This window comes from Heteronotia binoei, chromosome 13, assembly GCF_032191835.1.
Source record: "Heteronotia binoei isolate CCM8104 ecotype False Entrance Well chromosome 13, APGP_CSIRO_Hbin_v1, whole genome shotgun sequence".
Lineage (NCBI taxonomy): Eukaryota > Metazoa > Chordata > Lepidosauria > Squamata > Gekkonidae > Heteronotia > Heteronotia binoei.
The window spans coordinates 68,215,705-68,229,874 of record NC_083235.1 but is presented as its reverse complement, the minus strand read 5'-3'; the positions used below and the strand labels follow the sequence as shown (position 1 = coordinate 68,229,874).

Here is a 14,170-nt window from a genome sequence, read left to right as displayed (position 1 = left end):
CACACAGACAACAATTCAAGAGTTCCAATAATACCCTGATGAGGGATGGTTCTGCCATTTGTTTAATTTTTAAACTACTGATAAGTAGTCCTGAGGAACTGGGCTGAAACTAAGCCATTTGCCCAAATATAATCAGGAAATAGTTCCCTCTCCCCAACCCAGTTCTGGAATTTGAACCGTCTAGTGCTTTTGGTGACATCCTGGTAATTCCCCTTGCAAGGCCATTCCTTCTTCACTGGGACCTTGAAACGCTACCATAGCAGTGATGCAGGGATGTGGGATGATCAAATCTTTACTACACACATCAGCATTCAACACATGAAGGAAGGAGGCCTCTAGTGAGATTTACCAATTCTTGCTGCCATATAAGAGCAAAGGGAAAGTGGCAGCTGCAGTGGAAGGGAGCCTGGGCCATTTCCACATGGGTTATCTGCTCCAAGTTCATTGCTTTGAGAAAGGCTTCCCGCCCCCTACTTCACAATCTCGTGGTGCCTCCATACATCTTCCAGGGCTTCCCTGGCATTCCTCCCAAGTTTTGGGAAAGATTTCAGTGAAGCCTGGATAGCTGCTGTGTGGGGAAATTTGGGTTTTCCCATCCAGATGGCAGTCATGTCTTCCCTCTGCTACCATATGCTATTGTATCAATATTTGTAAGAGGTTTCATTGAATTCTCAGCTTTCATTTTTAAGTATGTTGAGATATAAGGGGAAAGTCATACCTTCACAATGGAAAGGGCTTAGGGTTGCCAATCCCCAGGTGGGGGCAGGGGATCCCCCGGTTTGGAGGCCCTCCCCCCGCTTCAGGGTCGTCAGAAAGCGGGGGGAGGGGAGGGAAATGTCTGCTGGGAACTCTGTTATTCCCTATGGAGATTTATTCCCATAGAAAATAATGTAGAATTGATCCATGGGTATCTGGGGCTCTTGGGGGGGCTGATTTTTGAGGTAGAGGTGGGCGCCAAATTTTTAACACAGCATCTAGTGCCTCTCCCCAAAATACCCCCCAAGTTTCAAAACGATTGGACCAGAGGGTCCAATTCTATGAGCCCCCAAAAAAGGTGCCCCTATCCTTCATTATTTCCTATGGAAGGGAGGCATTGAAAAGGTGTGCCGTCCCTTTAAATGTGATGGCCGGAACTCCCTTTGGAGTTCAATGATGCTTGCCACAGCCTTGATCTTGGCTCCACCCCTAATGTCTCCTGGCTCCACCCCCAAAGTCCCCAGATATTTCTTAAATTGGACTTGGCAACCCTAAAAGGGCTACAAGCTATTTTTTTAAAAATGGAAGATGGAAATTCATGGAACTTGTTTACCTATGGTTATAACAGTATACTGATACAATGACATTAAAGTGCCAGTTTTTAAAAATATTGCAGACGTCCTGGTGGCATGGAGAGGGGTGGCTACTACTGGCAGACTGGGGGAGGGAAACTTGCCACATGGAAGTCCCATTGCTGCTATGTTTTCTCTGTAGGAGCAGCAGCAATGGGGCGCTCCCACAAGCCTCTCCCTTGTGAGAAGTCACCTTGGCAACGCCACCGGCAAACTGCTTTTGAACTGGGCTCATCGCCGGTTGCAGTTTAGAAGGGGCAACTTAAGTTCTCTAGTCTGAGCACCCCAGTTTCAGACCTCAGCATCATTTTGTCAAAACAAGGCAAAATAATTTGAGAACTCACCGACCATGATAAAAAAGTATGTAAAGATACTGGTTTATTTCAAAAGACAGATCGATGTAGTGTTCAGTCACAAAACAGGTTTGATTAATTTTCTGATTCGAACAGCTATAAAAATAGATTCTACCTAAGTCTGCCAATTGTTGAACAGTACCGCAACATGACAAAAAAGGTTCCAATTTCCTCATTAAAAAAGTTTACAGCAGCCACAGTAATCTAAAGTGATATGGTATTTCATTCATTTTTTTTTAAAAAAAGCACACTTCTAAATAGCTCTCTAAACAAAAAAACTCATTATGATTTTTAAAAATGTACAAAAATCATAGAGGTAACAGTATATTAAAAACTCTGCAGAAAAGGCAGCAATATTTATAATTTAAAACCCAACCCAGTATAAATCTTTTTTAAGAAAGGAAAAAAACTGTGCAAACTTTTGGAAGAGTTGCAAAAACATAGGAACAGGCGTAAAGGGAAAAGGAGGACAAGAAAATCATTCCAGCCTGTGTTGCAAAACTAACAACACACAACGAAGAGACAGCTTCAAGTGAGGCACAGTGCAGAAGAGGAGAAAAAGGTCAGTGTCCAACTAAGGTTCTGTCTTGCAATTTAATTCGAGGCCACGATCCGTCGATGCATCTCCCCAGGAATGGCAGGCAGTAGTTAGGGCACTCTTTCCAAAATGCCAGACCTCACGGTGACACCACCAGAACGAAATCATTCTGCTAGGAAGAGAAGATTAAACAGTTGTCTCATGCCATCGACGGAATCTAATGCAAGAGCCTCACAAGATTCAAACAGAAATTGGGAACAACGGTGATCTTTGCTACTATCTAGGAAAACCACAACCCCTAGGACAACCCCTCGGAGAGCCGGTTTGGTGTAGTGGTTAAGTGTGTGGACTCTTATCTGGGAGAACCGGGTTTGATCCCCCACTCCTCCACTTGCAGCTGCTGGAATGGCCTTGGGTCAGCCATAGCTCTGGCAGAGGTTGTCCTTGAAAGGGCAGCTGCTGTGAGAGCCCTCTCCAGCCCCACCCACCTCACAGGGTGTCTGTTGTGGGGGAGGAAGGGAAAGGAGATTGTGAACCGCTCTGAGACTCTGTCCTTGAAAGGGCAGCTGATGGGAGAGCCCTCTCCAGCCCCACCCACCTCACAGGGTGTCTGTTGTGGGGGAGGAAGGCAAAGGAGATTGTGAGCCGCTCTGAGACTCTTCGGAGTGGAGGGCGGGATATAAATCCAATATCATCATCATCTTCTTCTTCTTCAGATCTGGGTCATTTCCACAAATGTGACAGCTCCCCCATTTTTGGTGGCTGCTACCAAAGGAATCCCTCACAAAACTTTCACAGGCAGCTGGGCAAAGTGTGCAAGTTCTTTGGATGCTTTTACATGAGGAAACACATGTTTCTATTTGTGAATTCAAACTGGGGGTGAGGAAATTTGCCATAAGGATACTGGGAAATATAGCCAGTGACCAGGGCCAGTGCTAAGGCCTCTGGAGCCCCAGGCCGGTGCTTGTCTGCCCCCACCTGTGAGGAGGGCAGGCACGGTGGCATGGCAGGGGAGGGCTGAGCAGGCTCCAGGCAAGTCATGTGTGTGAATTGCACTGGGAGACGCTGTGAGACTGCCCTAAGAAGCAGGGGGTTGGACTAGTTGACCCTGGAGGTCCCTTCCAACTCCATGATTCTATGAACTTGAATGCCTTATTCTGTTAACAGAAATTGGTGCAGAATACCAGGAGGCCAGAGGGGCCTGATCCTAAGAAGGGTAGTCTCAGAGCACCTTCGACAGTGCACTGTGCATGTGTGGCTTGCCCACAGCCCCTGAGAAGGGCAGGGCACGGCAGGGCACATTCTCCTCTACTAAGCTCGCCTTCCCTTGCAAGGGAAGGCAGGCTCATAGGAGTGCATCATCACCTCACCTGGCTGCTTTCACCTTTAAGGTGAGGGTGGCCAGGCAAGGTGCATTCTCCTCCAAGGCTGCCTTCCCTTGAAAGGGAAGGAGGGCTCGGAGGAGAGCACATGGCGATGCACTGCCCAGCCATTCTTGGCTTCCTGGGTCTGTGCAGACCCGGGAAGCCAAGAGCAGCAGGGGGAGGAGATGCCCAGCAGTGCCCTTGTAGGCCACCTAACTGGCCTATTCCCACGCACTGGCCCTGCCAGTGACTCAGCTTCTCCAGTCCCTGCCAACTCAGCTTCTCCAGTCCCTGCCAACTCAGCTTCTCCAGTCCCTCAGCTTCAACGTTTTTTGGACAAATCATACGAATCAACTTAGTTCTTGTGGCCTTTTCTTACATGCCCAGGAAAATACTGTCTGCCATTGTGGAGTCCGGCAGCAATTTTCCTCCAGGCTAGTTTTGCCAGAGATCCTGCAGGTTTTGGGGTTGGTTTTTTTTGTCATCTTCAGGATGTGGCGCAGGTGTCACTCTGTGTGTTGGGGGGAGGAAGTATTTGTGGATTTCCTGCATTGTGCAAAGGGCTGGAGTAGTTGATCCTGGAGGTCCCTTCCAGCTCCATGATTCTATGAACTTGAATGCCTTATTCTGTTAGCAGAAATTGGTGCAGAATACCAGGAGGCCAGAGGGGCCTGATCCTAAACTACCCCCTGGACCTCCAGAGAACAGGGCAGATTAGGTCAAGAAGAATATTAATTTGGCTGTATGAGACACAGAGTGAATTCTGGTTAAAAAAGAGAACTGGAGAAGATGGGAGGAAGGTGGGGGTAAAAATCTTTCTTTGGGCTCTTTACCAGATCTTTTTGGCAACCGTGAACTTGCTCACTTCCCCCAGCTGCCTCAAGACACATTCCTCTTTCTCTCTTACACAAGTGCTCCAGCTCACCTAGATGCTAAAAGAAATGCGCCATAACTGCCCTAAAGTAGCCATAAATTCTGGAAGTTGCATTTTATAAAGAATTATGTTATTCTTAAAATCCCAAGGTGCTCTGGGACATAAGAATATAAGAACAGCCCTGCTGGATCAGACCAGTGATCCATCTGGTCTAGTATACACAGTGGCCAACCAGTTCCTCTGAAGGTCCAACGACAAGGCATAGAGGCTGAGGCCTTCATAAGAACATCAGAAGAGTCCTGCTGGATCAGACCAGTGAGGGCCCACCTAGTCCAGCCTCCTGTCTCCCGCAGTGGCCAACCAGTTCCTCTGAAGGTCCAACAACAAGGCATAGAGGCTGAGGCCTTCATAAGAACATCAGAAGAGTCCTGCTGGATCAGACCAGTGAGGGTCCACCTAGTCCAGCATCCTGTCTCACACAGTGGCCAACCAGTTCCTCTGAAGGTTTAACAACAAGGCAAAGAGGCTGAGGCCCTCCCCTGATGTTGCCTCCTGGCACTAGAATTTAGAGGTTGACTGCCTCATTGTGGAGGTTCCCTTTCGTCACCATGGCTAGCAGCCACCAAATTTGTCTAATCCCCTTTTAAAGCTGCCTATGCTTGTGATTGTCAGTCACTACATCCATAAAGTAGCATTTTGTCCATTCTGTATCTAGGCTACTGCAGCAATGTTTACTCTGAAGTCCATTACTATAAAACAAGGACACATAATTTGTGTTTTTGAAGCGTTCATCCCTATAGCTGTTCGTTCAAAAGCTTAATCAATACTCCAAGACGTTACATGGAAGAACGGTCTTGAGGTGGTCATAGCCTCACAGCGTGGGATTTGGCTTGAAAGCATACTATCCTGTTGCACATTTGAATGGTCAGACATGAGTACTGAGGCATGTTTGCTTACCTCCTCCGTTACTTAGTCTGTGTCCTAATTGGATCCCCATTGAATTTCTGTCACTATAGCTCCTGCAGAGACAATAGAACAAAGTCAAGATGGAACAAATAGTTCATGCCCTTCTAGCCCTGCGCACAACTGCCTTGTCCAATAGCAAAGTTCTCCCCTTCCGTCATCAAGCCCTAGAGTAGATAACCATGCTTCACAACCAATATTCCATGCAGGCATAGGATCCCAGAGTCAGAATTCTCCTTTTGAGAAACAAGAACTGAAGATCCAGTGCCACAAGTAAGAAATGGTGGGAATGTCATATTGCCCAGCTTTCCCTGTTCCCTCCCAGTCCAGGTTTTCTTTCCTTTGATCCACCTGACTTTTCATTGTAACTAAATGGGCACATTTCTCTCTCTCTCGGTATCTTGTATAGTTGTGTGTGTTTGTGCGCGAGTGCACGTGCATGGGTTTGTGTTTGCACCTGGAGGTCACGTCAACCTCTGGTGACTGATCCCCACTGGGGGCCTGGAGGATATTCAGGGAGGTGGCTGAATAGAGCCTGCCTCTGTCCTCTCAACTGAGTATTTCAAGGACAGTCTCCCATCCAAGTAATAACCACAGTCAACCCCGCTTAGCTCCTGAGATCTGACAAGATCAGGCTTGCCTGGGCTATCCAGGTCAGGGTATTTTTCTTGCTCTCTTGAAAGCCAAAGATTTTTTAACCTGTTCAAATATGTCCTGAGCTATTCACAAGTCTGGGACAACATGCCTCTCAAACCCAAGCTGGTTGAAGAGACCTTTGTAAAAATCCAGGGGAGACTGTCTTCCCTCTTATGAGATCAACTCTGACCACTGTTGGGAAGATTATAAGTTTGAGAACATACCAAGGAAAACTCTTGAAGAACCAGCACTGTTGGGCAATCCAAGTCTGCTATAAAATGGCACTTTGAGATCTTCCCTGTGCCTTCTTCCCTTTTGTCATCTGAGCAGACACCAACTCTGCAGAAGCCCCAACAAGGAAAACAGAAGCCCTGGTTGCAAGGCACTCACCCTCTTCCACCTTCCAGAGTACTCTGTATTTCCTTCAGAACTTCTAAACGAACAACAAAAACAGAGAAGCCATGAGAAACAAATGCAGGTCTGCCACAGGCTCCAGCATTATTAGTTTGAAAACTACTTGAACCTCACTTTAGATGGGTCTCTAAGTTCTTGAAAACTTTTCTACAACATTTTTGTCTTCAGAGGATCTACCTGTGCTCGTGTCGTATTCACATCTGATTCATATCAGATACTGTGACTGTATTTGGAGTTGTGAGTGACTATATTGGATGATAACACCCTTTTATATTTCAGCATCTAACACCCTTTTATATTTCAGCATCTAATAAAGTACTATTTTAAAGTACTTTAAACAGGACTGAGGTCCTGCTTCTTTTGTTTTTAGCTTTTGCTTCTAAGGATCCTTAGCAAAGCTCAAAGGTTTACCCTTAATAAGATTTTGTGGTTTTGTTTGCTTTTTTTATTTTTTTTTTGCCATGTTAACTGTGTTTCGAATGCATTTCCTTCTGGAAACAATTACAAGCTGTGACAAATTCAGGCTAACAGAATTCAGTTTTGCCAAATAGTTTTCCATCTGTCACTTCAGCTGTGTTTGTTTAAGATAAATTGTAAGCCAGAGTCAACTTATGATTAAAAACCACAGTACAAAACACAAGCCATTAAAACACATTTCTTTCAAGCATAAGCGGTATCACTGAATGGAGGGTGCTGGAGACTAATGCTACCTAAGCACTGACAAACAATTAACAGATGCCAACAGGGAGCTCTGCTCAAAAGTATATAAATATTTGTCCCTTGAACTGTATTACTAACAACCCTATCCTTTAAGGAAAACCAGTAGAATCCTCCTTTCCAATTAAAGTCATGTGGGCGCTCACTTATATGTTATTACAAGCCATTGGAGTGAAAAAAAAAAGGCTGGAACCAAGTCAACCATTTCAGACCAATCCCTACAGAAGGCCTGTCCCCCACAAAGGAATAATGTCCTCCTTACTCTCATCATTGAGCAGGGCATGTTCCATCAGCTTTCCAGGTTTCCTCTCTGAAAAAGAACATAAAGGAAGTTAAGAGGCAGCGAATTCCCATAATGCAACATAAAAAAACTCAGAAGCCCAATAACAGCCATTTCAACTTATCCGCCCCAGAAGAAAAACAGAGGTTAAGATTATCTCTAGAAGTCGCTAAAAGCTACTCTTGTTACTCCCATTTTGATAATCTCTTATCCTCAAAATAAATGAAGGTCATGACGCAAGCCATTGGATAACAGCCCACGTTTAGTCGAACTGAGTGTTCTTCCCTCCTGTGCCCATGAATGAGACAGTGGCAGCTTCTATGTGAGCTTTTCTGTTTGCCATTCAGCTAATGGCAAACCCAAAAGCCTTAGAAATTCAACCCTTGTCTCAGAATTTAGAAATATTTCATCTGAGGAACACAGCTAGTTAAATTGGTAGGAACCCTTTTCATGCAACATAGTGTGCCCAAAACTTTATTTACAAAATGCACTACTCGACACACTGCATGGTGGTTGCCGATGTCGGTAGTTGCACAAATGTTGCCAATCATCCATAGCTTGCCATCAGATTTATTTAGGCCAAGATCACTGGCACTGACCCAAGTTGTCTAGTTTACTAAGGCTGCCGCCACACAGCAATTATTCTCTTTGTAGCTCTCATTCCTTCTGCAAATGCAGAGACATTCACAGTGGCAAGGAAGCATTTGCACACACAATATACATACATACTTTGACCTGCAGTCTTTCCAAAGAGAGCATACCAAACTTGGTTTGGGAAAATGACTGCAGCAAAGTAGGGGGGAAAACATGGGAAGTGAGCAATCACGGACACAGTATATGTATACTCTAAATGCCCCCAACACCACTTCTGTTTGCATGCAAAGCTGGAGCAAAAACCACATGTGGAAGTAACCCAACAATGGTAGAATCACTTATATTTACATCCATTTCCTGCTTTTTAAATAAGCAAAATGCAGGACGCAAAGCAGCAGTTTAACTTTGTGTGTCCATGTCTTGCTTACCATCTCCACTTTGTTCACTAGAGCTCCATCCTGATTCTCTATTGTAGAAGAAAGGAAGAACAGTTAATGAGACAAATGACCACAGAAGATTTCCTGCCAAGATTTAGCTAGTCAGAAATTAGCTCAATCCAGGCTGGTCCATAGAAGTGATACAGAAATTACCTGGACACTGTTGTAGACAATTATAAAGTTACATATGACTGGTTCACACGGCACTGCTTTGAAGGACACCTTCAAAATGCACTGAACCAAAATGCATAGAACCATTTAGCCTAGACTTGGTTTTCAAGCACTGCAGGTGATAAAACATACAGCCTTACTACTTTGAATTATAGATTCTCATGATAAAATGTTCTTCCATATGAAGCAAATTCATGGCTCACAGAAATCTAGTATATCAGGGACAAAGATTCTACATCCTAGCCTGCTTCCTTGCGTATTATTTCTACGTAGAGAGATTTGTTTTGCATAGAGGAACAATCAGTAATATGATCCCTCAACCAGCAATAGTACTGCACAGACAAAAGTAAACAATAAGCCACAGGGTTCTCAATCTTCGAGAATTCTTTATTGCAGATAGGACAGACACATAACTAGGATCTTCTACCTAGTTTGTGGGGCTTTGTTTTGTGCCATTTCCCTATGCAACTGCAGACATCTCTGCATTAAGTTAGAGACGGGGACACGGTACTGAACATTTCTGAAATAGATTGCTCTTTTTGAAAAGAAAAGACAACAGGATAGAAGACGTGTAAGGCAACTGCATAGTAACATCACATCCCTGTCCAAGGAAAGTATAAAACTCCTTGGCTGCTACTTTCTCATGCTTAAGTGAGAGCAAGACAGCGACAGGAGTAGAGTGTTACCACGCCAGCAAGCATCCTTTCAGTCACAGTGGCCTACTGGCTAGGTCAGTGGAAAGGCTACAAGCATTCATACTTAGATTTCTTTGAAGCTTTCTCCATGCTAGATGCATTGTGCACATAGTTATTGCCTGCGTTTTCAGGTGCTTCTACCAGACAGCGTGGTTCGACCAGCCACTTCGTGGAAAGTGAAAACCTCTCAAACTCTGATGGGGAGATGAGATAGAATCCTGCAAAAAAATAAATAAAAATAAAGAGGAAATAACTGCAAGCTGTGCATACAGACACACATACAGAGCACCAGTGTATGGAAGAACTGGGTTTTATAAAAATACACATTTGCATTTTGCCCACCCAGACTAAAGCTATATACTTATTTGGAAGCTTGTCTAAAAGCCTATGTACTATGTAGACTTCCTTGAATAAACGGAATAGAATATTAGTTTCATTTAATTACCCCCTGTGATTTACATATAACTAAGGACTGTGAAAGGTTAATTATTCACAAAGCCAGAGAGCTTTGAATGACAGGATGCTCCAGACAATCTGATTCAATGCCTTCAAATCTCTACAGGTTTGTCCAAAGCTGAGGAGAAATGCCTCCACATCATCCCCTTTTTGATAAAGTGGAAATTTCTTTTGTTCCACTTAGGTACCATCTCCACTTTTCTGTGAAAATGGCAATTCTGCCCTTAACTGAAGTACCTTCATTTTCTTACACATTTCTTTCTCAAGTTCCCTCTCGGCTTCCCTCTCTCCTGCTGTGTCATTTTCACTAATTCCTTTTCTTTTTCAATAATGGCCCTTTCTTTATCTGCCCAAATGTCTCTGTTGTTCTTTCTCTGCTTCAATTCTGGCTTTTTCAATTCAATTCTGGCCCTCAAAGGCTAGATTTTCCCACTATTTTTCTGTCCCTTCACTGACTGAGTAGACCTGGTAATGTGTATTCTTCTCTTCTGAAGAATCCTTGGATGTTCCACCCTTTGTCAAGTAAGATATAATGGCTATCTGGTCAGCCTCAGAACCTGAGGGAAAGGGCAGGATCATTCTTAAACCACTAAAAATACCACTTGAAATGCTTTTAAAATTCTAAAACAATAAAAGATTGTATTTAATATCAAAGGGAAAGATCAGATGAACATAAGAGAAGCCATGTTAGATCAGGCCAATGGCCCATCCAGTCCAACATTCTGTGTCACACAGCGGCCAAATATATATATGTATACACACACACACTGTGGCTAATAGCCACTGATGGACCTCTGCTCCATATTTTTATCTAACCCCCTCTTGAAGGTGGCTAAGCTTGTGGCCGCCACCACCTTCTGTGGCAGTGAATTCCACATGTTAATCGCCCTTTGGGTGAAGAAGTACTTCCTTTTATCCGTATGAAATCAGGGGTTTGAAACACTGAAGTAAAATTAGTACAAGCACAGACTTTTGTTCTTATATATCAGACTAATGAAAGGCTCCCAAATTATTCACAGTTACTTAGATCTTTATATTGAGAGGCTTTTTATTCCAGTGTTTTTCCAAACACTAATTCACTTTATTTGTATAATCACTGATTCTATTGGTGTCCAGAAGGCTGGTATCCTCTCCTCTTCCCAGGACCCAAACCCCCTTCTCTTGGAACCCCAGTACACTTCTTGAATCGTTAACAGACTTTTAGGTCTCTAAGGGCAGTTCTAATACACCAGATCAGGGATGTCTGTACTCCCTAGCAGGGCTATTTGTAGATGGTCTCAGTACATGTCTCTTCTTAGTTAAGGCAGGAATCTGACTGGATCTCCTCAGCATCCAGCTCTCTCAAGGCTTTTTTTTACTCAGCTGATGCTGACTAATCAGATTGCCTGGAGTAGCCTGCCACTCAAGGCTCTCTGGTATTGTGAAGAATTAACCCGTCACAGTCCGGTAGTTGTATGTACAGCACTTTTAAGCCTCTTTAAAAGCTTAGTCAATCACAAACCCAAATCTATTTGGAAACGAATGCCCTTGAAGTAAATAAGATTATCTTCAGAGTAAACCTGCATACATTTACACAGCACAAGCAAATTAAAGCTCAAGACTGGCTTTTAAAAGAGAGTACATGGGATTATTACAAAAGATTTAGAACGCACCCTGCATGGATTGTAAAACTCTGGTTCTTGTTAGACAGCTCTTGGAAGAGCATATTGGCACCCAACCCCTCTCCTCTTTAAAAGTTGGCATTAAGTGCAAGTATTCCAGAGAAAGCAGTATTAAGGTATACTAGCTACCTTGCTAGAGAGACAACTTTAAACAAAATTTGAATTGTAAAAACAGCCAAATTCCTCGGTCCAGATTTCAATTTTGGTCTTTCCAAGAAAAGTATAGTTCTTCAATTCCCTCGGTATTGTGCACAGTAGAAAAGGGAAGCTGTTGTAACACATTTTCAGAATAAAAGGTTTCCAGATGTCACAACAGCAGCAGAAATTGCAGGTGACTGTAGTGTTACCTTGTCCATATCTAGTGAACACACAAGAGGCAATGCCGCTCACATCCTCCTTGCGGATGCAGGGATATCGCACTTGTATTTTTAGTAAAGGCAAGGAAATGATGTGGATGTCTCCTAAGTTGGTCAGAGCAGCCAGGTCATTTTCACTGTACTCATCCTTGTTGCTAGCAAAATTGGCCACTGTCACCTTCCGCACCCGGCAGCCTTCCAAGGCAGTCAACTTGAGCTTCAGTTTGGAGCTGACCTTTGGCAATGTGAAAATCTGCCAACACAAATAAGCCACATTATATTCACTGTAACACAAGCTCTCCACCTGCGGCAAGAGAGCGGGTTTAGGAGCAGCGTTCCCTTCCCTCTAAGCTGAGTTCGTGTGAGCTGGCTCACAGTTTTTTAGCCTCCAGCTCACACGTTTTTGTCTTAGTTCAGAAAAGATGGCCCCGGAGCAAACTAATTTATGCAACAGTCGAATCGCTTACTCACAACTTTAATGCTAGTAGCTCACATAGTAGAATTTTTTGCTCACAAGACTGACAACTTAGAGCAGGGGTGTCAAACTCATTCGTTATGAGGGCCGAATCTGACATAAATGAGATCTTGTCAGGCTGGGCCATGTGTGTACCTATTTAATAATAATAATAATAATAATAAATTTATTTTTATATCCTGCCCTTCCCTGCCAAAGGCAGGCTCAGGGCGGCTGACACGACATGGTATAAACCATGATTACAGTAAAATACAATATTACTACAAACAATTAAACAATTAAAACAGATAAAATTACATTCATACGTTAAGTTAAAATTAATAAACAGTTAAACCATTGTGGATTATAAATTTCAGTGCTACAGTTCAAACTATATATAGGATGGCTAGCTGTCATTTCCCGGGTTTCATCTTAATGCGAGCTGAAAGAGGGCAGTTTTGCAAGCCCTGCGAAACTGATTTAGGTCTCGCAGGGCTCGCACCTCTTCTGGTAGTTGATTCCACCATTGGGGAGCCGTTGTTGAGAAGGCTTGCTCCCTCGTTGATTTCAATCTAACCTCCCTTGGTCCAGGGACTTTTAAAAGATTTTGAGAACTAGATCTCAGTGCTCTCTGAGGAACATATGGGGAGAGGCGGTCCCTAAGATTAGGTAGCAGAGATATAAACGTTATAAAGGACACAAACACAATTAAATATTTTTTTAAAAAATACTTAAAATAAATCATGCTTAAAACATTAGCACTCAGTTTTAAAGGTGCTTTCTTTGTATTTCTCCCATGAGATCTAGGGAACTGGGCAAAGGCAGCTCTGGCTCTTTCCTTCCCCAGGGGACCTAGAGGGGAAGAGCCTTAGCCAACAGAAGGAAGAGAGGCTTGGCTCAGTAGCTCTGCTCTGTGATAGAGCGAGCCTGGCAAAGCAAGCTGTTGTTATGCAGAATGCAGGGCTTTTTTTGTAACAGGAACTCCTTTGCATACTAGGCCACACACCCCTGACATAGCCAACCCTCCAAGATCTTGCAGGGCTCCTAGTACAGGGCCCATTGTAAACTCCAGGAGGATTGGCTACATCAGGGGTGTGTGGCCTAATATGCAAAGGAGGCCTTGCTACAAAAAAAAAGCCCTGCTCAGAAGGAAACTAGAGAGAGGGAAGAGGAAGCAGATAACAGCCAGTTGCTTGGGGGCCTGATAGGAGCCCTCTGGCGGCCTGATTTGGACACTGGGCTACATGTTTGGCACCCCTGGCTTAGAGGAGCACTGCTTAGGAGTCGCTAGGGAATCACTAGGCAACAGTCCAGATTTCTGCAAGAAGGAGCAAGTGGCTCTGCTTTGCCACCTCCCACAGCAGGATATAGAGTACTTCACAAGCAAGTACTTCACAAGAGTACTTCACGATACAGGGATGGGTGGTAGAAGAAGAAGACGAAGACACTGGATTTATATTCCGCCCTCCACTCAAGAGTCTCAGAGCAGCTCACAATCTCCTTTATCTCCCTCCCCCACAACAGACACCCTGTGAGGTGGGTGGGGCTGGAGAGGGCTCTCACAGCAGCTGCCCTTTCAAGGACAACTCCTACGAGAGCTATGGCTGACCCAAGGCCATGCTAGCAGGTGCAAGTGGAGGAGTGGGGAATCAAACCCGGTTCTCCCAGATAAGAAGATGATGTTGGATTTATATCCCGCCCGCCACTCCGAAGAGTCTCAGAGCGGCTCACAATCTCCTTTACCTTCCTCCCCCACAACAGACGTCCTGTGAGGTGGGTGGGGCTGAAGAGGGCTCTCACAGCAGCTGCCCTTTCAAGGACAACCTCTGCCAGAGCTATGGCTGACCCAAGGCCATGCTAGCAGGTGCAAGTGGAGGAG

The 14,170-nt window shown here is 44.3% G+C and overlaps 1 protein-coding gene across 2 annotated transcripts in view; it reads right to left on the bottom strand.

The window, feature by feature from the left end:
• Positions 1–1,689: 1,689 nt before the first annotated feature.
• The window catches only part of LLGL2 (LLGL scribble cell polarity complex component 2), a 110,473-nt gene continuing 97,992 nt past the window's right edge, over positions 1,690–14,170 (bottom strand). The window contains exons 20-26 of one of the 2 annotated variants that reach the window (XM_060252902.1): positions 11,829–12,090; positions 9,429–9,582; positions 8,490–8,527; positions 7,450–7,497; positions 6,447–6,489; positions 5,415–5,476; positions 1,690–2,391 (exon numbers count right to left, since the gene is read on the bottom strand). In XM_060252902.1, coding sequence (XP_060108885.1) covers positions 2,384–2,391; positions 5,415–5,476; positions 6,447–6,489; positions 7,450–7,497; positions 8,490–8,527; positions 9,429–9,582; positions 11,829–12,090 — 615 coding nt within the window. In that variant the 3' untranslated portion in view covers positions 1,690–2,383. The remainder of the gene's footprint in view (positions 2,392–5,414; positions 5,477–6,446; positions 6,490–7,449; positions 7,498–8,489; positions 8,528–9,428; positions 9,583–11,828; positions 12,091–14,170) is intronic. The other variant, XM_060252901.1, reaches the window with a different exon arrangement.